Source organism: Phyllostomus hastatus, unplaced genomic scaffold, assembly GCF_019186645.2.
Source record: "Phyllostomus hastatus isolate PE091 unplaced genomic scaffold, TTU_PhHast_1.1 phas_scaffold_78, whole genome shotgun sequence".
Lineage (NCBI taxonomy): Eukaryota > Metazoa > Chordata > Mammalia > Chiroptera > Phyllostomidae > Phyllostomus > Phyllostomus hastatus.
In genome coordinates, this window is record NW_025334041.1 from 64,071,506 (window position 1) to 64,095,490 (window position 23,985).

The 23,985-nt window shown below is 39.6% G+C and overlaps 2 protein-coding genes across 4 annotated transcripts in view; one reads left to right on the plus strand and one right to left on the minus strand.

Annotated features, from left to right (window-relative positions):
- Positions 1-1,565: 1,565 nt before the first annotated feature.
- Positions 1,566-18,437, plus strand: CUNH2orf49 (chromosome unknown C2orf49 homolog). 2 transcript variants are annotated; one of them, XM_045827812.1, is made up of 5 exons: positions 1,566-1,719; positions 3,679-3,845; positions 8,136-8,511; positions 9,963-10,037; positions 18,100-18,437. In XM_045827812.1, the coding sequence occupies exons 1-4, from the start codon at positions 1,621-1,623 to the stop codon at positions 10,017-10,019; spliced, it is 699 nt and encodes a 232-aa protein (XP_045683768.1). In that variant the 5' UTR covers positions 1,566-1,620; the 3' UTR covers positions 10,020-10,037; positions 18,100-18,437. The 2 variants fall into 2 exon arrangements, with proteins under 2 accessions (XP_045683768.1, XP_045683767.1); XM_045827811.1 differs by lacking the exon at positions 18,100-18,437 and having other exon boundaries at positions 9,963-10,220.
- Positions 18,438-18,573: 136 nt separating this feature from the next.
- The window catches only part of FHL2 (four and a half LIM domains 2), a 67,695-nt gene continuing 62,283 nt past the window's right edge, over positions 18,574-23,985 (minus strand). For both annotated transcript variants that reach the window (XM_045827809.1, XM_045827810.1), the window contains exons 5-6: positions 23,631-23,817; positions 18,574-19,168 (exon numbers count right to left, since the gene is read on the minus strand). In XM_045827809.1, coding sequence (XP_045683765.1) covers positions 19,017-19,168; positions 23,631-23,817 — 339 coding nt within the window. In that variant the 3' untranslated portion in view covers positions 18,574-19,016. The remainder of the gene's footprint in view (positions 19,169-23,630; positions 23,818-23,985) is intronic.

Consider the following 23,985-nt stretch of genomic DNA (forward strand, 5'->3'; position numbering starts at 1 on the left):
CAGACAGCAGGAGCTGCATTTGGTTACAGGTTGACATGAAGTATTTCTCAGTACCAGCTGCCAGTTATTAAGCACCTAATCTGTGTCAAGTGTGTTATATAATCTTCACTCCTTTGAAAAGTCTTCACAGGTGTTAGCACAGCCTTCCTCTGATAAGGCTGAGGCTGAGACTTGAGTAACTCACCCAAGGTCTCAGTGCAGCAGTATAGACCTCTGAACTGAGGTCTGACTTCCAAGGTTCCTTGCAGCTGCTTTTGTCACTAAAACAATGTATGTGCCTTTTGGTGAAGGAAATAGGGATAATACCAGCCACGTTAACTAATGTCATGAAAATCAGATTTTAGATATGGAGTACCATGATGCTAATACCACAAAGTTAATACACTTAACGCCAAATTAGGACATCCAAATACCTGCCTCAGCTCAGTTCTGAAAGTCCAGCAAGTCATTAATCTTCAGATGTGCTTCCTCAGCACTAAAATGAAAGAACAGGACTGAGTAACCTTTAAGTTTCTGCCCTGCTCTCAAATTCAACTTCTAGATAAAGCATCATATACATATATAATTAAGAAAAATTGTAAAACACTTTCAACTTTATCTTGTCTTTTTGATTTAGTATTTCATCAAGGTTTACCTTTTGTCATCCTCATATGTTCACATTTTTGAAGACACTACAATAATTTCCAATGAAATGATACATGATAGAAGATGCAAATCACAAGCCTTTAGGACTGTCTGCAAGTTTAAGTTATAAACAGACAAAATATTTTGGGATGTATATCTTCTCCAAAAAGATGAAAGAATAGAAAAAGATTTTCAGTAATTAGATCAAATCTACTAGATTTTGTTTAAATAAAATGGTTACTTCATTGTAGTTACAAATGCGAATATACTTGAAAGTCAGTCTTGGTACGTCCTCAAAATTGCTACATGCCTCAGTAGCCTCATCTGAAAAGATAAGCATTCTAGAACTATGTATTTCATTGGGCTGTTCTGAGGAATGAAATAATCTATATAAAATGCAGGTTCTGCCACACAGTAAATGTCTAACAAACATTTTGACGTTGTCACCGCCATTCCGTCATTTATTTTCACACGTGAGCAGGTTCAGAGTATTAGTTTCAGGTAACTAATGCCTGAGTGCCTACAACGTGCTAGGGACCGAGAATTAAAGTCCGGGGCCTTACAGAAAATTAAAGGATTAGGAAGCAAACGATGAACAGGTTAAACAAAGAAAACGTAGCCAGTTTCAGAGGCGACAAAGCCGCGTAACGAGGTGGGTATTCCCTGCGTCTTGCTCCCGAGACTGTTCTCAGAATCCCTTTTGGACGTCACAAGAATCGCGACCAATCGTCGCCAGTCCCGTGAACTATGCTTTCTCCGCTACTCCTGCCAGACGTGAAATGCCACCAGTTTACTCGACTTAAACCCTTTCCTTTCTTCCAGCCGAGGAAATATGCCAGGAGAGGGAGCCTAGCCAACCCCTAGCCGTGCGTGGAGGAACGCACGCGCGGCTCACCTAGTGTGACGACACAATTGAGTCCTCGCCCAAACGTCACTTCCGGAACGCTTCCTTCGCGGAGCATTGTGGGTAGCTGCCGGGGTTTCCTGGCGACGACTATGGCGGGGGATGTGGGCGGCCGCAGCTGCACGAATTCGGAGTTGCTGCTGCATCCGGAGCTGCTGTCTCAGGAGTTCCTTCTCCTCACGCTGGAGCAGGTCGGGCTGGTGGGCGGGTGGGTCTGGTTGGAAGAGGTGCTTGGGTCGGAGTCAGCTCCAAGTCTCTCCTAGAGGCAGACACACCCGCAACCTACGCTCCTCCCGCCGGGTTTGTGTGACTTGTCCTGCCTACTGACCTAGTCCCCCCACGCCCCCATCCGGAAAAGAAACGTCTTTAGCGTATCAGGAATTCCTGGGAATTAGGGTCATCTTTTTGGGTTGTGGATGGCTCGCAAAGAGGAGTCTAGGAGATCCCAGTCTAGCGGCCTGTATGTAAGCAAGGGCCTGAGGAAGAGAGGGACTGGGGAAGAATCCAAGAAGAACGGAAATGAAGGGTAGTCATCGGGAACTGTTAGGGCTGCAAAGCATCGGGGAAATCCTCCATTTTGCACACTCTCACCTTGATTAAAGATGAGGAAACTGAGTCCCAGAGAGGTGAAGTGCCTTATTTAAGGCCACACCATCGGTAAATGCGGTAACTGATGTGGCCAGGAGGAGAATTCGGGATTCCGGGCTCTCAGTGTAGCGTTTGCACTTTTTCAGCTAATGTGGTCTCTGATAGTAGACAAAAATAGAAGACAAAAACTGATAAATTTTGTTTAAAGTGGTAGAGAATTACTGAACGTTTCCTTGGGGTTTTATGTAGCACGTTTTGGTTTTCTTGTGTTTTTCTTTCACTACCGTACTCTAATTTTATCAAGCCCCACTGCTAAGTCGATTATTTTAGTGATGTCAGTTACCTTTCACTTGTGTTTCTCAAACTTTTTAGGTACATCAGAGTCACCCAGGACTTCTTAAAACACATGTTGCTGGGCTTCATCCCCAGACTGTACCATTCATTAGATCTGGGGTGTGTCCTGAAAATCTGCATTTTTAAAAAGTTCTTACTGCTAGTTCAGGTACCACAGTTTGAGCACCTCTGCCCTTGAGCAGCGCTTCCCAAACTAACCTGCCAATGAATTCTTTGGGAACGTTGTCTAAGAGAACCTCCAGGGTTTCCATATATCTCTGAGTGAGTACAGGGTGAACATTGTTAGTACAGGATCATCTAGTATAAGAGAGAAACGTCGTAAAATTTGTGCTTTTCAGTTTTGAAAGGGGAAAAAAGGAGTGGGGGGAGTTTAACAGACAGCATAGATTGTTTTCTCAGTTCAGCTAAACACAAATGTTTCCAAGCCTCTGGGAATTGCTGTTGTGGACCCATGATCTTATTTCCATCCTCGTTTTCCTTCATAAATAAATCCAAACTCTGTATCCATAGCCAGTCCTCTGCCTCATACTGTAGTTTTCCATAATGTTGAGAACAGAGTGGAAAATGAGGGAGAATGAGTTGATTTAGATGGGGAGTGCCAGGCAATGACTGGAAGCTACTGAAGCCAACAAGGGCAGGTTTTAATGAAATACTGTTATCTGTACCATCAAGTGTGAGGCGACTGCAGTTTCCGTGTGCAGGGCCGTTTGAAATCTTGGTATTTGTCTTCAATTTAAGAAATGGTATTAAAGATACATGGGAAATAGTATACAAGGTGAGGCCTCCCATCCCTAGTCTGATTGTAGTAGTAGCACTGATAACATTTTTTGACAGACTGTAGTCATCATTGTTCGTTTTCTTTTGTCCAGTTTTCCCAGCCGGTCACCCAATTTTCAGTTCTCTTCATAGACTAGGATGATACCAGTGGAAATGCTCTTAATGCCTGGTATGTTGGCTGAATGCTTGTGAAGGCAGTCCTTGTCACACTGACCATTGTCTTTATGATGAGGCCGAACCTAATATTTACAGAGCTTAATCCATTTATAATACTACCTTTTCAGTGTTGTATAGGACCTTAAGCATGTGCTAATTGTGACAATGGTTTTATAATTTGTTATTTAGGCAGCAGTGTTTTGCCCTGTTAGGTAGGTATTTGATTAGTTGTTAAGGATGTTGTTTTGAAATTACTTTTGTTTCCTTTTCCACAGAAGAACATAGCTGTTGAAAATGACATAAGAATAAACAAAGATAATCTTACTGATCTTTATGTTCAGCATGCAATACCATTGCCTCAGAGAGATTTGCCAAAGAATAGATGGGGGAAAATGATGGAAAAGAAAAGAGAACAACATGAGCTAAAAAATGAGACTAAAAGGTACTTATCAGTGATTCTTGTTTTTATCCTCTATAATGAAATAATTTTGTTTTTATTTTTCTCCCCCAGGTAAATTTAGGTTAAAAAATTTCATTTACTCAACAACTATCTATTGGGCACCAGGTACTGTATGTATACCATGAATAAAACTGACAAAAATCCCTGCTCATATTTTAATTGGAAAAAAACATAATATAAAAGTTAAGTATATGGTATGTTACATGGTGACAGGTGCTAAGGAGAAAAGAAAGCAGTGAGAGTGATTATTTTAGGTAAAGTGGCCAGAAACAACCTCACTGAGAAATGTCACTTCAGTAGAGAGATCTAGAAAGTAGAGAGCAAGCCACTGTAGCATTCCATACAGAATATAAGAATTGGGGTCAGGAGTATGCTCATCATACCACCAACAACAAAGAGCCCACCAGGGCTACAGTGGAGAGACCCAAAGGGAGAGTAGGGGGAAGAGGTTAATTGAGGATAAAAGGAGATTGTCAGATCATGTAGAGCTTTGTAAGTCATAGTGAGAACTTTGGTTTTACTGTTGAAATGAGTAGACACTGGAGGATTTTGAGCAGAATGATGACACCATCTGATGTACATTTTAACAACATCATGCTGGCTGCTGTGCTGAGAAGTGATTTAAGGTGAGGGAGGGGAACAGGGAAACCAATTACAGTAATCCAAACAGTAGTTGGTGGTGACTTTGACTGAGGTAGTAGTGGACTTGGTAAGAAGTGGTTGGGGTTTGGGTATATTTTAGAGGTAGAGCGAACAACATATGCTGAATTGTGAGGAAAATAATGGAGTTAAGTGAAACTCTAAGGCCTTTGAATAATATAAAAATGAAGACACTCATTTATAGCTTCAGGGATACTTTAAAATTTTTTAATTTCAGAAAATTGTTCATAAAACAATAAGCAAATGAATTTCCCTTTTAAAGTTACATTTGACTGATCAGTGTGGTTGGTTGGTTAATGAGGAAAAAGTATGCAGAGACCTTTATGTTGGTTAGTGATTTCTTTTCCTGGGTCTCTTTTATTGCAAGTGGTGCTGTAGATTAATTACTGAATTTCCTTTTAGAGCCTTCTGTTTGTAAGGTGCTGCCCTCTGCAGTGCGCTAGAGACAGTGGAAGAAGATGGAGTGAAGGAGAATGCTAATTCTGAGTTGGTTCCTGGTTTTAATCTCTAGTTACAAAGAACGAAGGGAAACTCTTGATTGGTAGGGAGATTATTCCCCAAGGAGCAGAGTAGTTGAAGAATGCAATATATATGCTCAGAGTCTTTTGGAAAGTAAATAAATGTACAGTCTCACTTTTGAACACTGATGCAGACCCCACAGTCCGAGTCATTATGGATGAAATATGAGACAGATTCACACGGGCTGTCGAGTCCTGTGGAGAAAAAGGGACAGCATAGCTTTTCCCTCTCACGGGGAGCAAAAGCCTTGGCCCTTGCTCCAATGAGCTTTTATTTATTGTCTTACTGGGCATGTTACAAGAAGATCCTATTAACTATGCACAGGCTCGCTTTAGGTGGTTACCTTATGCAGAAAACAAAGGAGAGGATGCTGGTAATCACATCATGGGAGAGGGATTATTTGTAAATGAAAAGGCGAAACCAGTTAAATTCATCTATGGAAGGTTTAGCATGGTTTTTAGGAAGTTGCTTTGCTGTAAATGTCCTCAATTCAGGATGAGGGAGTTTTAGCAAAAAGCAAGACTCATGGCGGCCTAGGTACATTGCAGGCCTGATGCCCCATGGCAAAACCTATCTGTGGCCATGGGTCCTGTGCATCTGTGAGTGTGAGCTGGGCCCACGCCACGCAGAGCGGCCTCCCACAGAACACATTCAGTTCAGATTGAGCATTATTTTAGCTTGATGGTTGCATGATGGTACAGTGTTCATTTCATAAATCTATGGATTATGCTGTGTGTATCATTAATTTACTTATGAAAGTATTTTCTTTTTTATCTGCACATTCAGGTACATTGTCCTAAGCAGAGCTTTTATTCTGTTATACTTGACTTAATATAACAGTTCCTTTTATTAGGTCTCTCAGTGTCATTTTGGAAAGGATCTTTGGCTCTATTCTTAAAAATCACAACTCAATTCTTGTATCAGCATTGAAGCTGGAACGATCTAAGAGATCATCAGGTGTTGTTGAATTGCTCATTATTTTATCTCTGAAGGAACTGAGCTCTGGAGAAATGCTGTGACATATCACACAGAGCTAGGACCAGATCTTTATTCAAACTTGAATGTGCCTCTTGAAGCTTAAGATTGAACTCGCACACACCGATGCATCCTACTCACAGTCTTTCTGTTTCCCTTTTGCAATGGCAGTGTGTGTATAGTGAGCTTACTTTTCTTCTACGAAATGATTGTCAGTGGTGACCCAAGAATTGGTGAGTTTAGCCAATCACCTGGCATCTGGTTAAAAGGCAGATTCTGAATTTTTTACAAGGTCCCAAGGTGCTGCTAGTGCTGCTGGTCTCTGGCCCACACTTGGAGTAGATGGTCTCTGGACCACACTTGGAGTAGAAAGGCTGGAGAACTCCTTTTGAGTTCTTCTGACATGTTTGATTAAAAGGTTTTTATCATAAATCTTTTGTTCGACTTGAGGTATAATGAGTAATGAACAAATGAATGCTTTTATTATGTTTATGATTAAGAGTAGAAATTAGATTTTCTGAAGCTAGATCTGAAAACTTGCTAAATTTTAAAATTAAAATTTTACAAATGTTAGTTTAAAAAAATGCCAGTCTAATTAAAAAATGGGCAGAGGACCTGAACAGACACCTCTCCCTAGAAGACATACAAACGGCTCTCAAATAAATGAAAAGAGGCTCAACTTCACTTAATTTGTGTTAAGGAAATGCAAATCAAAACCATGAGATACCACCTCACACCTGTTAGAATGGCTATTATCAACAAGACAGGTAATAACAAGTGTTGAAGAGGTTGTGAAGAAAAAGGATCCCTCATTCACTGCTGGTGGGAATGTAAACTGGTGCAGCCACTATGGAAAACAGTATGGCAGTTTTTCAAAAATACTACAAATAGAGTTATTATATGACCCAGCAATCCCTCTTCTAGGTATCTATCTAAAAAACTTGACAGCATTTATTCACAAAGATATATACATACCTGTGTTAATTGCAGCATTCATGGTGGCCAAGACATGGAGATAACCAAAGTGCCCTTTGATAAGGGATTAAAGATGATGTACATATATGCTAAGGAATACTACTCAGTCATAAGAAAAGATGAAATACTGCCATTTGTGACAACTTGGATGGATCTTGAGAATATCATTCTAACGAAATAAGTCAGGCAGAAAAATCTAAGAACTATATGATATCACTCATATGGGATATAAAGCTGAAATTCAGAGACACAGAGAGACAAACAGTATGGTGACTACCTGAGAGAAGTGGGTAGGGGGTCAAATTTATTGGTGATGAGGGATGGTTTGACTTAGGGTGGTAGGAGTATACAGACCAGGTGTCATTGTGATGTACGCTTGAAACCTATATGACCTTGTTAAACGGTGTCACCTCAATTAATTTGGGTGTTTTGTTTTTTTTTAAGGAAAACATTTTGGTTTCAGAGACCTTACTGAATAGAATAGAATGTTCTGTATCATTGTATATAGACTGCCACTGTGGTAGTCTTGGTATAGTTTTATTTTTTAATATGCATCTGTCAGTGCTGCAGGCCTTATACTAAATTCTGGGGGTTACGTATTAAACAGAAATTGTCATGATCTGTATCTTCCCGTGGCCTTTGTGGACCACAGCAGGTGTCATTAAGTGTTTATGTACATGAGAAGGACAGCAGACTTGGGAGGAACAGTGAATACACTGTAGAGGTCAGAGAGCAGCTTGAGGGGAATAGGTGGCTTCCAGAGCCTGATTCTGGAATCACAGGCTAGCAAGGTCTCAGTCAGTCTTGGAATAATTTTGTAATTTATTATGTTTTCTAAGTAATAATACGTGATCAAAATAGCCTCATCAGTAAGATGGTGATTTTTAAAAAATAATTTTTTTTACTTTCTAGGAAATTCTGTTTTAAACTCTAGGGTTAGTGGGTAGATTGGTGATTTAAAAATAATGTTCTTGTGCATGTAGTAAAGCTATCTTTAAATTTCACCTCAATAAGTAAAGCACTAGAAAACTATTAAATTCCTTTATCAATAAGTTTTTTTTGTCATTGTTTTAACTTTATATTTTAGTAACTGCTTTGGCATTCCAGATGGTATTTTTCACTAACGTGTCTCTTTGATTTCAGGAGTAGTGCTATAGATGTGTTAAAGAAAAGACCCCTCATTGTGTTTGATGGAAGTTCAACAAGTACAAGCATAAAAGTGAAAAAGACAGACAATGGAGATAATGATCGACTCAAGGCTTCCCCTCAGGCAAACTTTACCAGTAATGCCTTTCGAAAATTATCAAATTCCTCTTCAAGTGTTTCACCCCTAATCTTGTCTTCCAATTTGCCTATGAACAATAAAACGGAACACAATTATAATGACACTAAACAGAACCATGACTTAACGCAGAGGAAAAGTCCTTTGGGCCCTGTGAGGTTGCCGCCTTTTTCCCCAGTGGGGACTACTCCTGTGAAGTTAAAGAGAGCTGCTCCTAGAGAAGAAGCCGAGGCCATGGTGAGTGTGGGGTGGTTTTCATGCTACTCTTAGAGATGGGAGTGATATCTCTGGGCAGTTAGCTGTGCTACAAACTGTTCTTGAATCCTTACATGGTGTGTCTTATTTTTACATCTCATTTTTTCTGCGTTTGAATCCTGAAATACTGAAATCCATGATGATAAACTAATGCTCTTTTAAAAGTACATGTTTTTTTTCTGCTTAAAATGTATATAGAGAGAAAAAGTCTCTTAGGCACTCAAACTAGATTTTTCTCATTTATATTTTTTCAGTATCTTGGAACTAAAATACATATTCTTTCTTTAGCAAGACTCAGTGTATTAAGTAAAATTTGTGCAGGATCACACATTTAAGTGGCATTGTAAAGCTTGGTCTTTGTTTTGCGCTTTCTTAGAACCACACTGGGGTCTTTAGGATTTACCACTTACCTCCCCTGCCTCTCAAATATTTCTACCTTAGAGGTATAGAGGATGTTTAGGGGAATCTACTGTGTTGTGTTCTACTATGTTAAGCATTTGGATGCTTGGATTTTACATGCTGGTAAATTTGATATAGTTAAATGTTTAGAATTTAATTGAGATTATATAAACATCTAGCAGTTTTATAAACTATTCCTTGTCTAAGTCCTTTCAGACTGCTACAACAAAAAGTACCATTGTCTGGATGGCTCAAGCAACAAACATTTATTTTCTATAGTCCTGGAGCCTGGGAAGTCCAAAGTCAAAGCAGTGGCAGATTCAGTGTATGGTGAGGACTTGCTTCCTAGTTCTTAGCTGTCTCTCACTGCGTCCTCACCTGGCAGAAGGAGCCAGGGAACCCTCTGCGGGCTGTTGTGTTAGAGCACTAATCCCATTCATGAGGGCTCCACCCACAGGATCTAATCACCCCAAAGGCAAATTGCTTATTAACCCAGAAACCCTGGACAAGTTTTAAAAAATTATCTAAGCTTCTGTTTTCTCATCTGTGAAATAGGATAAACTGTCTACATCCTAGGATTGCTGAAGGGATTTAAAGGATATAAGAACTTAGGGTTGGTCTGATACACAGTAGCTTTCTTTTTCCAGGATCTACTATTTTAGAATGTTTGAACTACCCTGAGTTTTGATCCCTTTGACATACAATAGGAAGATAACAAAGCCAAAGTATATACTACAGGAATGTGGTATATATTTATATAATCTCATTTTTAGATGTTAATATAATCTCAATTGAATGTTTGATCCCCTCAAAAGTAGAATATTGAAACCTAACCCCCAATGTGATATTTGGAGGTGGTGATTAGACCACAGCTAGAAAAATGTTAGCTAATCTCCTAAAATCTCCCCACCTGATGGCAGCAGAGATCTACCATTTGTATGTTATTATTCAACCTTGGTGATTTAAAATGTTCACTTCAGTTATTCTCTGACCTTTTTGTAAATATAAGCTGATTTCTGTTCATGTCTTTTCAGAATAACCTGAAGCCCCCAGAAGCAAAAAGGAAGATACAACACGTTACATGGCCATGAAGAAAAATTTCCAAAAATGTAAATATAACTGTAACTGTAGTTTTCAAACAAATTCTCATATATTGACAGTATTTGCAGAGATCTTTGTTGTTTTTTTTTTGAAGTTTTCTTAAGAGTTTTAAAATTAGGTTCAGAAAAATAGTCTTTCTTTTCCCTCTCTCCCTGCCTGCCTGCCTTTTTTTTTTTTAAAAAAAAAAAGAAATTTGCCTTTTATTCCCTGATTAGGAAATAATTTTTTAAAAGATTTTATTTATGTATTTTTAGAGAAATGGAGGGACAAAGAGAGAGAGAGAAACATCAGCATGTGGTGGTTTATCCCATGCTCCTACCTGGGGACCTGGCCCATAGCCCAGGCATGTGCCATGACTGGGAATCAAACCAGTAACCCTTTGGTTTGCAGGCCAGCACTCAATCCACTGAGCCACACCAGCCAGGGCAGGAAAGAATTTCCTTGTAAATGAGTGACTTAGTAAAATCATTCATATTGAGTCAAATTAGTAAGCTTACAAGTCTGGTATAAAGCATCTGATGAATTTTAGGAATTATTCTCATTAGTCTGTTTCAATGTTTGGAAAACTTTGAGATTTTTTAAAAACTCAAGTATTTCAGAAGTTAACAACTTTTGTTTCCTTTCCCAAGCAAAGGAATATAACAGTTCATCACAGCATTTTAGTAAGTACTGCCAAATTCATCCTCGAGGTTCACCAACAAAGGCATATTTGTAGTGCTTCCAATAAACTACTCAGAATATACAAATAAAACTGCTGTTCTTTAAGTGCTTGCTATTGCTCCTTTCCTTAAAGCCAAGACAGAATTGATTTCTTATGGGCTGACTAATCAGTGTCACCCTAGGTCCATGCTTAGAACATTCTTGTCATGTAGCAGCCCTGCCTCCTCCTCTTCATAAGCAGTGAGCTCACTCTGAGTTCATGCATCTCTCCCTCCTAGGATCTCAATGAGGCTGACTTTAAAAATCTTCAGGTGTAGCAATCATGTTAGAGGTCGTACCTGTTGGCAGAAAGTTTAGTGAACAGGAGGAAGGGAGTAGAATTGTAGAATTTGAGAGTCCAGGAAGTATGGCATTGAAGGGGGAAAATTCAGTGTGATCCAGAATAGGCAAGGAGAGGGGGAGGAGAAGGTACTGAGGTCAGAAGTCAGTGCAGTGACAGTAGAGAAGTGTGGGTACCGCTTGGCGGGGGTCCTTGCTGGTGTAACATGGACAACTTTCCAGGGCTGTCAGACATACCTAGTAAGGTTTTGTGATGTATTAAAGTGGTATTCCGACTGTATACTTGAAGTCATTGGGAAAATAGGGTTAAACCTTCTATTTGTGAATTGTAGTGTCCACTTTTCTGCTGTGTGTTTCTAACCAAGTGCAAGAATACTTAATACTTTTTCCTTTGTATGATTGATCTTCAAATTGGGGTTTATCTTTTTAATACTTTTTGAGCAGTCTCATTTCTATTTATATTTGTTAAAACAAGCATTTTAGTTCAGCTATTGAATAACCTTACAAAAAATTAATTCAGCCTGGCAGGTAGGATAAAATTTTAACTCTGTAGTTTTCCATCATTCTGCCTTTATCTAGACTCTAAGTCTGTACACATAAAAACAAAATGGATACATACTAAGTGTTACATAGATTGCTAAAGTTACGGTGAATTGTTAAACACAGTTATCTGCAGGGCTGATTTACATAATATTGTTGAAGGACAAGTGTATTCCTGTATATAACTATGTGAAGGGAAATTTTGAAAAGTGTAGATTATAGGGTAGAGTGACAAATTATATTTTATATTCAGTTGTCCCTTTTGCTTTCATCTGCTTTTCTCTTAGTTAAGAGAGAATTGACTCTTTGACAGTTTTAAGTCAGTAGAAACTTATTTTTAGTTACTCAAAATTAATTTTTAATTTGTATATTTAACTTACAAAGTAGGTTGGTGATAACAGCTGAACTGTGTAACATTGTTGCTTCAAATTGAAGTTTATATTATGAACATTCAGAATCAATGCTCATACAGCAGCATATTCTTGAGCTATTTTGAGTTTGAAATGTAAAGAACTAAACAATATACTATATATTACATATACCAACATCCTAGAGCACTGTGCCTTCTCAAGGTGCAGAGATACAGCTTGTCTTCAGTCTTTCTCCACATACTGAATGAAGCCTGCTGAATGATGGGGATTTGAAGCAGAAGTGTTGGGAGCTCATATATGGAAGTGTCACTTTGGTGAGCTTTGAAGTTGAGAAGGACTTGATTTGAATGGCTAACAACTTCAAAATCCTTTTTACTTACTAACATGGGTTACTACTGTTGCTCTTGATTCATTATTCCAATAAACCCTGTTTTTCTTATTACTGGGGTAGGAATGTGAATGACACTCATCAGTGAGTGGCTTCTGAGGTGCAATCACAAGCACTTTATCACTTCCTGCCGTTGGCAGGCGGTTTTACTTTTTTCTTCCCTTCCCTCTTTGTCCCTTGTTTTCCTTTTTCTTGTCCTCCTTTCCCATATTTTCACGTGCTTTGCTTTCATCTCCTTCCTCCTACAGATCCTAAGCTTCAAGCTTAGGTTTGTGCAAGTCATAGTTTGGTTCTGCTCATTCACTGGGGGTAAAGATAGGCCGACCCCCAGTCCTCTTACATTTGAGGGATCATAGACTGCTTGCTGCATGAGTTCTGGAGAGTCTCAAAGCTGTGCAGCACCAAGGCACGAAATTGCTTCCCAATGGCTACAAAGGCTGTGCAGTTTTACAAAATAGCTTTGTTGATGTAGACAAGTACCCAGGCACTTTGGAAAGTTGGTCCAACTACCACTATGAGCCCGTAATATTTTTGCTAGTATTAGAGTTCTTTAGAATTGTAATTATTTTTTGAAATAACATTTTGGTTGACTTAAGTTTCAGAGATGATACTAAAACTAATGGAAAGACTCATTAAATAGCAATGACCTTTTAAAACTTACATTAAGTGAAACTGCCAGTAGATTAAATAACATGTATGTAAGAGCTTCCTCTATTCACTACTGTGCAACTTCAGTGATTTTTAGAGGCTACAAAATGGTCAAAATGTTTTTAAGTGTGCTCTTTTATTAAATGCTTGTGCAGGTTTTGTAATTCAGTACAGAAAGTTTAACCTTGTAATGTACACTTTTTTTGTATGTGAAAAGTCTTTTAAGTAGCCGTATCCTTATTTAAATAAACTAAATAAAATTATTGAGTAGGTCTGTCATTCGTAAAGAAAAAATAAAATGGAAAAATACTCTGTAATGACTTGATCTTTTTTTATGTGAGTAAACTATATTGAAAGATGTCATTTTTTTACAGTAAAACCTTCTGTGCCTGGATTGATTGTGCTCAGGTGTGGTTCCAATAGTCCATCTAGTCTTGGGGCCTCTGCTTTAGAGGGGAGCTTGGCTAGAGTAACCTGGTGTTCAGGACCCCCTGGGGGCGGGGCACATTGACACATTGACTGCCACTACGCTTGAAGGGGTGGAAACATGTCCCTGAACCTCAACCCTTGTAAGCTTTCTTAACTGGTGAGAAACCAGAGATTCAGTTGAGGGCTTATTTGTGTTTGAGTGATCTTGAGAGTTCATTTCTAGGCTCGTATCTTAATGTTGGATAGTGAAGCTCTAAATTAACTAACTTGGAAAAGCCTCAGGTAAGCTCTACCTTGAACTTAAAAAATAGATCCTTGATTTTTTTTGTCTGGACAGAAGAGACGGAAAAAATCTTATTTCCATTTAGGTATTTACTAAAGTGTTTTTGTACTAACTGAAGTGCTCTGCTCTGTCAGTTGTTATAATACTTGGTTGTCTTCTATATTGTGGTAGGAGAAAATGAAGGTGTGAATTAAGATCCTGCTCCTAAAGAGAAGACAGGCAAGTGAACAATGAATAATGGATGATTGTAATGAGGGAAAGAAAATCAAGCCTAATCATGGAATAGGGATGGGGAAGGTAGGATGAGAAACTACTTTAAATATAATGGTTGGGAAAGACTTCTTTGAAAATTTTAAGGAGCAACAGCTATAGAAAGCTTTTAGGAAACGCATCCTACATGTGGTAGATGGTGATCAAACAAGTGCTTTTGCTGTCACTCTTGGACACCTGCTGCAGCCATGAGAAGAAAAAGCTTGCTAGAAAAATATGTCCCAGCTGACAACATCCACCCTAGTCTAGTTGTAGGTGACCAACTGCATGCAAGTCCAGGGCAGACCAGCCCAGATGGCTGACTCACAGAATCATCATGACAGAATAGGGGTTGTATTAAGCTATTAAGTGTTGGGGATGATTTGCTACTCAGCACTAGATAACAGACATCAGACTAGACAGTGAAGTGAAAACCCTCTTTTAATAGGTTTTTAGAACAGAAAGACTTGGTGGGGAGAGTAGTATAAAATAAAGCCAAAGGTAGGCAGAAGCCAGATTATGGAGAATCTTAGGTAGGCCATGTTAGGGACTTTGTATTTGGTTCCAAGAGAAATGGGAAGTTGTCAGCAGTATTCAGACTTAATAAAGCATTCAGTTGAATCAAAAGATAGAAATGACTAGTTAATTAAGTGTGTAATAGCACTAAACATTTTTTACCTCTAGTAAAATTAAGTAGGTGTCTTGTTTTTTAGCCTTTGGATAAGTAGTTTGAACTAAAATATTTTTCATTTTATTTTTCTATTATAAATTATTTATATTTCTTTGACTAATAATTATACCTTAGGAGACTGGAAAATGTAAGTCATGATGAAAGATAGTTTTATAACTATAAAAACACCAAAACAAGTTAAGCAATCTGTTATATTTATTCTGCCCTGCTACATAATTTTCAAAAATAAACTTTTAAAATATAAACCTATATTTAGGTTTGTAGAAATACTACCAAAGTGGTGTAGAGAGTTTCCTTACACTGCACACCCAGTTTCCCCATTACTAATTTATATTAATATGATACCTTTGTTGAAATGAATCAATACTGATATGTTATTGTTATAGAAAGTCTATAACTTTATTCAGCTTTTCTTAGTTTTTACCTAAGGTCCTTTTTCTGTTCCAGAATACCACCTTACCTTGTCTTCATAGTAGACTCATTCAGTAGACTTATTTGGGCTGTGACATTTTCTCAGACTTTTCTTAAATTTCTTATAATCTTAACAGTTTTGGAGCATTTTGGTTAGTTTTTTTGTAGAGTGACCCTCAACTACTTTCCATCACCCTATCCCGGAAGTGTTCTCTACTATAGAGATACCCTTCCTCTGTGCTCTTAAAACATATCTCAATAAAACACACCCCACTATAAAAAAGACAAAAGCACCGAAGAATTGACAGACAAAAATCTAGGGACCACAAGAACCGAGCACAGTAGGCCATGTTGTTTGATGTGCTATTAAACACAATGTGTTGTGAGGGAGAAAAGACAGCCCCACAACCCACAAGATAGGAAACCTAGTAGCCATGACTCCAAAGAGCACCTGTCTCACATGAAGTAGGTGAATTAGAAGTAAACCTGCCCTGCTGAGTGGAGGGAAGAGCAAAAGAAAACAGGAAAATATAAAGGAAGAATAGGAAAGGGAAAGAAGGGACAAAGTTGGGTGGAGGCTGGAAGCAATGAAGCAGGCCCTCATACAGATTTTACACCCCCCAGGATGGCAAACGGAACACACGAGGTGACTTGGAAGTAGTGTTAGCCTGGTGGTGCTCCAGGCCAATGGCAGAAGCAATGGAACTCCTTTCTGCAGGAAGACATGGCTCTGAAGCCTTGGGAAATGCCCACCGATAATTTTATAAAGGCAGTGACTAGCACAAGTCAGAATTACCTAGGCATACAGGAAACAATACCAAGTATGAGATTCAGCAGAAACATCAGGTGCAAGAGACTGACACCCAAAGCTTTCATGTATTAGAATAATCAAGTAAAGATCAAGCAAGTTTGCTTGCCATGTTTAAGGAAAAAAAGACCAGCTTTACAGTAACTGTCCAGTATAGGAAACCATAAGAAGTGTAACACATTTTTATTTGTATTGACATATAAAATACTGTAGAATTTAAAATAGACAACTCGGTGAATTTACATATGCACGTGAATGTGTGTGTGTGTGTGGTCATCACTACCCAGATTGTAACAGCAAGGTTGGCAAACTTGGTAGATGAATGGGCATGGCTTTTTTTCCAATACAACTGTCTAAAGGAAAGCAGACAGTGGGCAGGATGTAGCCCAAGAGACAGTTTGCTAACCCTAGTACAGAGCATGCCCAGCATTCTAGACAGTTCCCTCCTGTCCCTTCTGACACAGAGAAGTGACCAGTATTCTGACTTCCCTCTCCATAGTAGAGTATTACCTGCTAACATTTGTTCACTTTATGTTTTATTTCAGTTTAATAAAAGTTCTTGTTCATAAAATGGCTTATCATAGCACTGTGTTATTTATAGCCAGAGCATCTATTTAACGTCATGATTCCCAGCTGGTCGAGGAAAGGGTGGCACTGGGGTGGAGGCCCAGGCAGGCTTTGTGTGTCTACATCCAGACTCCCCTGAGGTGGGTGAGGGGGTGCCAATCTCAGTTCATTACTTTCAGGAATTTTCCCTTTATTTTTGGCTTTTCAGCATTTTGATATGTCTGGGTACAGAAATCTGCACTTTTCCTTGAGTTTGTCAAGTTGCTTGGATAATGTTTTTCATAAAATTTAGGCAAGTTTTCAGCCATTAACTCTTAAAACATTTGTTTTGTCCCTTTTCTCTCTTCTGGTATTCCCATTTTGTATATGTTGGTACATTTAATGTTGGCTCACATTTCTTTGAAGCTCTGATCATTTCTAATTCTGTTTTTGTTTTTTCAGATTTTATGATCTTTACTGATCTACCTGCAGGTTCACTGATTTTTCTTATTATATGTTCCATTCGTTCTTTAAACATGGTTTCCTTTATGTCTTTGAACATGTTCATAATATATGTTCAGCCATGTCAGAGGTTCTGCTTAAGCACTTTGAGCTAATAAGACTTCTGATCTTTGCCAGTGATCTTATGGCTTGGAGGATGCTTTCAAGTCTGCTCCACGTCCACTCCTATTGCTCCTGCGTGGGTGCAACCCATTCCATGCCTGTTAAGTCTTCTGGATGCCCCAGGGATAAGTGGGATCCCATGAGGGCTCTTGTTAGCTCTTTCTTCCGTTTTTCTGTTAAACTACTGACTAGTCTGCCATTTAGCTTTTTACCACTAGTATCATGGAGCTGCCAGCCCCCTCTTAATTACTTGCCACCAACTATGTTGTTTTTGACAAGTTGGGTAATTGAAAGTTGGGTTCATCTAGTGCAGGAGTGTCAAACTCACTTCACTGGGGGCCACATCAGCCTCATGGTTGCCTTCAAAGGGCAGAATGTAATTTTAGGACTGCATAAATGTAACTACTCCTTATAAGTTAAGTGAGAGTTCAGCACTGCTGCCAGGTAGAAACAAAGTGCCGGGTCGGGTAAAACAAGGTGGAAGGCCGGATTCGGCCCGTGGGCCATATGTTTGACATCTGTGGTCTAGTGTATCCGGTTTTAATAAGGAACAAGTAAGATGTTCCATGATGAAATTTGGAAAGTTTTTACTTCATTTCTTTTTGGAATTATGCCATTTGTATTTTGAAAAGCACATCTGCAATAATGCTTTTACTTTGGTATTATGAAGTAGAAGATGGCAAAACAGCTAAAAAAGGCAAAGCCTCCAGCTAATTGTAACTCTGGGAGGCCTGTCTCAGACCTGATCAAACATTTCTCACAGTGGTAGCACTCAGCTTAAGAAACTCGAGGTGTGCCTGATCGGCATGGATGGAACTTGATTTCTACCAGGTTTTTCTGTTGCATAGCACATCATTTTACAATACTGTATTATCTTAGAAAATTAAGGACCAAAGTTTAATATTGTTACTATTCCAAAAAGAGAAACATGCAATGCCCTATCTCATAAATTGGTTCAGTGCTTGCAATTGTATAGTCTGCTTTCAAAGATGATTTTGCAGACTTCTGCCAAACTAGGAGCTCAGAGTGTTATCTTTATAGCAGTTATTCTGTCTCTTTTTCTCTTTTTTACTTTCTTTTCAGAAACACTTACTGAAAGGCTTCCAGTATGCCCCAAGTTGCTCAGGTGTTGAGAATATACTGATAAACAAGATGTCACCTCTGGCCTCAAGGAGCTTGTGTCCTTTTGCAATCCTGCACTTTATGGAAGAGAAGGCAGGTCAGTGCAAGATCCACGACTGTGGGAAAGCTCCCAAGCTGTCTGGTGACCCCAACATCACCTTCATTATCACCAGCCTATATGCTGGAGCTTCTGCATATGGATCAAGTGCAGACTGTTGAATTCCAAGAGAGAGTTTGGGAGAGGGGAACAAAGAGAAGATAGCAAGGAAGAGGTCATAGTGCTGACCAAAGCTTTTAAATAAAAGGTGTGATGCAGTTTTAGTTAACGCTGACCCAGCTCAGGAGAATAGCATGTCAGACAGTGATCAGTAGAACATGCAATAAAGTGTTGTTTATGTGTAGCACCTTAATGTTTAATCATTACTTCACACGCTGTGCCTGGATAACTTTATTATTAGCCATATAATCTTGCTGCAGGCATTACACAACAGGATGTTACATGGTCATAAATATCAGTTTTTCATTACCTTATGTAGTTTGGAAAACTTTCAAGTTTGTGACATGTTAATGCACTTAAAAATTAAATGCACAGTGAAAAAAGATACATTTATATAAAGATATTCAAGAGGATTTTGTACTTGGATTTTGCTTGATTATAAAAATTCAAAACCATTTTTCCACCTAATGTTTCCATAAGGGTTTTCTCCTTCCCCAGGAATGAACTACTAATATAAAGGATTTTAACAAACGTGAGTATCATTGAGAAGCACAAGAGGAAAGTCTTGGTGTGGCTGGTGGGAACCAGAACACAATGTTGCCTGGTTGAGAAAGAAAATATATAAATCTGTGTGTGTTGCAAGCAGTAATTTGTGTTGACCTCAGATGTCTTTCCCGCAGTCGGGGCACAGGATGTCATCCCTTTCCGTGAGGAAGCCTCGGCCCACCAGTGAGAGGGAACACTTCTTGCAGTTAAAGCAGTCATTATGCCACTGCCGTTCCTCAAAGGAGATGTACTTTGTGCCGCCAAGTCCTATTAACAGAGACAAAATAACACCAAATGAAGAGGGAAAGGGGGAGCATTGCTAGTTACACTCAGCACTGGGACTAAAAAAGGAATACTGGTTTGATCCATTTCAAATTTGGATTTCTGGGTGCTGGGATCCATGTAAAAATCAGACACTATACACAGCCTTGAGGAGCTCAGAAATATCAGAAGAAGCAGATCTATAAACTGGCTCCCGAACTATATGATAATACTATAATTATAAAGAGCCCATTGCATGTGTTTCTTTTTCCTACCAGAATGAAACTCACTGAGACAGCGAGCTGATTTCTCCCATTCCTTTACCGCATGCCTCTTGTTGGCACTGTTTTGTGATTTAATGAAGTGTTAAAAGGGAGGTTGAAGAGGAAAATGCAATATTTCCTGTAATGTCCAGGAAAGACCTCACAAAAGAAATGTGTGGGTGTGGGAGCAGCGGATGGACTTTATTGCAGAGGGGCCATCATGAGGCTAGCTACAGAAGCGTGAAGTAAGGTGGCTGGAGCTGGGTAAGAGTCAGAGGTCTAGTGAGACTGGTAGAAGATGGAGCTGTTAAGAGGCGAGAGCAGCTTATGAAGATGTGTGGGCTGCAGAGACAACTATCTTAAACGTTAAAAAAATTAGGGATGCATTTCAGTTTGGGTGCTTAACTCATTTCATAGCTGCTACTACTCAAAATGTTTAAGGTACATTGGCCACTTATTACAATATAGTTGTGGTTCATACTGCCACTGAGCCCTCTGAAATCAAGTGAAGTCAAATTCAAGATTATCTTAGAGGTGGGATAGATTTTGATGAAATCTTGATCATGAATTCCAATTACAAAGAATTCTTTCCAGAAGTAATGGTTCAATCTACCATTTTAAAAACAAAATAACCACACTGACTTGACTACTCCATTTGTAATAGTTTGAGGTCTCAGACTAGTATGAGAGAAGTCTGTAATTCATCAAACAGTTAGTTTGGCGAGACTGACATTAGGCATTCAATCTTTTTACATGGGGGAGACCTGAGGCCTTAGAGCTTATCCTCCCTCAGCTAGATAGTGACAGGGTTGGGACTTGAATGCAAGTTTTTGTGCTCATGGTAATACCACACCATCTCTGCTACACTAGCAATGCTTCTCAACTCTTTTCCTAAATATAGCATTAAAAGACGAGTGACAATATTGACTGCCTCTAACCCTAGACTTGCAAGGGCTATGAAAGGCCTACAGATCAGAGCCCATGCCCTAGCCCTGAGGAAGAACAAAACTAGTGATTTGGGCCAGAGGGTCTCAAACTTTTCTGCATATTTGAAGCTTTTAAAGCTTCTAGATCTTCCTGGCTGGTGTGGCTCACTTGGTTGAACATCATCCCACAGAGTGAAAGGTCACTGGTTTGATTCCCCACCAGGCACATGCCTGGGTTGTGGGCCGGTCCCTGGTTGGGGGACATGCAAGAGGCATCCGATTGATGTTTCCCTCCCTCTCTTTCTCCCTCCCTTCCCCTCTCTCTAAATAAATAAATAAAACCTTCAAAGTTCCAGATTATGGCTAATTAAGTCATGACCCAGTCAGCACTAATTTTTAAAGCTCCCCAGGTGTTTTGAATGTGCAGCCAAATTTGAAAACCAGTGGGTTTATGCAACACTTTAACTTAGGGGCAGGGATTGCAGAACAGCTAGAAGATACACAACCCATATCTTGCTTTATTGCACTTGACTGTGCTTCACAGATGTGTTTTTTGTAAATTGAAGGCTAGACCCTTCACCAGCAAAAAGATTACAGGTTACTTTATTGCAATACTCACTTTATTGTGGTGGTCTAGACTGAACCTGCAATATGCCCAAAGTATGCCTGTACTTGTTTTTCTTTCCATCACTCTGAGTTAACTGGAAAGCCCAAAAGCAGCTAGGAAGTCCCCCAGTCTTTCTACCATTCCATGTTTCTCCTTTCTCTGATAAGTCCTGCTCCACTGTAGATCTGGGACAAGGAGGAGCATTGGGAGGGAGATGATGGGAAGGATGTTAGTGATGGGAGCTGTGCGGGCAGCTGTCCCAGGTTGCAAGCCTCCTTTTAGAAGGCCCACTATTTTTTTGAAGTGACAGCAAAGGAGGCAAGTGATAGATATGAGATCCAAAGACAGGCCCAGGGGAACGAGTCCTGCTAAGGGCAAGATGTATGTACAGTAAATTCTCACTATTTGAGATAGGTCTGTTCTATAAAGTCACTGAACAACGGCTTAGCATATATTGAACTCCTGCGCCTATGAGAAATACAGGGTGAGGTTCGTAAGAGCCTCCGGTCACAACATTTCCATCTTCAGTACTTGGCCTCTCTTTATGTCTATTTCTGTGTAAAGACCTGTATTTAACATATATTGTTGACTCATTAACATTGAACTTACAGTCACCAGCACTGTAACTCAAGCCTGAAGGAAGCTCATTTAACACGCAAGGCAGCACCTCACAGCCTTCCTGGGCTCAGGAACAGACAGCACTATCCTTTGGGGCCATTTTAAGCAATGAAAATGTCAACAAAAAGCACAAAAAAATGGAAAAAACATGGCACTAAACAGACCATAAAAAGGACCCTTGTTTCCAACATGAGTTGAAACAAGAAGGTAAGAGTGTTGCCTTGTTGCACCTTGACTGGGAAATGTTCTCATCAGATGACGCAAATTTTCACCATTACCTGTGCATGTCTGCAAATGAACATGAAAGCGTCATAGGTTTTGATATTGGAGTCACAAATACATGTTGGTGAGTAGGTAAATTTTCAAATACGAACTCTGAATGGTGAGGATTGACTGAATTAAGCATCACTGCACAGAAAAAATTGGAAAACATCAATTCTTATTTATTTACAATCACTTAAATTTTTAAAAAGTACTAAGTAAGGATCTATTAGAAATTTAATCTAGACTGAATCTCACACATTTGGGAATCTAGCTGAAAGTACATTTTAGCTGCAATTTCAAAATTCCTCGGTAGGACCTTGAGCATTAGCCTCTATTTCAGACGGTTAACTCTCCTCTTTTGGGGTAAAGATTTCATTCCATTTTTCTAGTGCTTTTTTTTCCAGTGCTACAATCGTAATAACCACAATTAACACACATACCTGATATTTTACATTTAAAAATGCTTTGATGTAGATTATATTGCTTTATAAACCCTAATTTCATAACATTTACTTCTACAGAAGTTCTTGCAAAACAGTATTAAAGATTAATACATTAGAGTAATAGACTTCGTTTTTCTCTCCAAATGCTGCCAAGGGGAATCTGGTGTATGAATTACTGTAATTGTGTGTCTTAATATAGAATAAATGCTGTGCTTCTCTTCTTTATCATTTCAATGGGTATATGAGCTCTGGAATACATATGAGATGAGAATTATTCTAGTGACCTGGGATTTTTCTATATCAGGTGAGTTAGCTGTGTTTGGTGAACTCAGTTCTAGACCTAAGTAAGGGAACAGAAAATCAAACAAGTACAGAGAGAGTATGAAATGTGAATCCACACAAGAACACTACTCAGCCAGGCCCTGTGTTTATATTGCATGTATCTGCCACCTGCTCTGGGCAGGGATCAACTGAATGTCACGGAGCTGGGAACCCCACCTCATGGAACTTCTCCAGCACCATTGCAAAATCTCCCACTCTTCCCTCCCAGCCTCATCACTGGTTTGTGTGGCAATACGTAGGGCACATGTAGAAGACTGTAGTCTGACCAGCCATCTGTTCCCCATACTGAATTTCTCAGCATACTTCATAGTTTAGTCCAATGCCCAGTCTGCCAGCTAACCCTATTTGGGGATCTCACTTTGCCCAGCCCTTTGGGGGATACAAAGAACTACCTAGAATGTTGCCCTCTGCCCTCAGACAGCCATGGCCTTGTGGTAGAAAAGTCTCTCCAAGATGCTTGGAGCACCTTCAGGAACCCAGTACAGCTGCTAACCCTGAAAATTCCAGTTTCATTGTGCTTATATGGTTGTCATATACTCACAGATTGCAGTTTTAGAGATAATACAACCAAAAGCAGAATAATAAACCTCTCGAGAATGGGTCATTCATATGGTTTTCAGTGATCAGGTGAGTTGGAGGGGAAGCCATTATCTATTGAATTGTCCAGTGTAACAAGGGGAAGAAAGCAGGAAGAAAAAAGTCAGCTCAGAACCTTTGAGACCTAGAGAATCTAGGTACATAGGCAGACCTCATTTTATTGTAATTCGCTTTATTGCACTTCACAGATGTTGGACTTTTACAAATTTGAGGCAAGACCCTCCACCAGCAAAGAATACATCTCACTTTATTACAGGGTGTCGGGAACTGAACCTAGAGTATCTCCAAGGTGTGCCTGTGTAAGCAACTTCACATGCTAGAGTCTTACACCTTGCGCAACCTTCAAATGGCTACGTGATGGAGAGCTGAGGGTTATGAACCCAAGTGGGGACTCCCGGAGACACTCACCGCTGATGGGGTTGGTGCACCCAGCACACTTCTTGGCATAAAGGTCGCAGAAGCAGTTCAGGCAGTAGGCAAACTCATCCCGGGATGTGAAACGCTGCCCAGACAGTGGCTTCCTGCAGGCTGTGCACACAAAGCACTCCTTGTGCCAGGGCTGCTCCCGGTAGGTGACCCCTCCAGTGGTGATGGGCTGGAGGAGGCAAGAGAGCAAAGCAAAGGTCAGTTTCTCAAGGCAGAGTGGCCTCTGTTCTTAGCATTCTTCCTTAGCCTCCACTATTGCCATCAGTGATGCAAGATCCTCATCCAGAAAACAGCCAGCTCTGGTTAAAAGTCACTGAGAAACTGCTTCACAGACTTC

Coding starts and splice junctions, on each gene's coding strand:
- CUNH2orf49 (XM_045827812.1), top strand. CDS start 1,621: ATGGCGGGGGATGTGGGCGGCCGCAGCTGCACGAATTCGGAGTTGCTG. Junction 1,720..3,678: donor TTCTCCTCACGCTGGAGCAG/GTCGGGCTGGTG, acceptor CCTTTTCCACAG/AAGAACATAGCTGTTGAAAA. Junction 8,512..9,962: donor GAGAAGAAGCCGAGGCCATG/GTGAGTGTGGGG, acceptor ATGTCTTTTCAG/AATAACCTGAAGCCCCCAGA.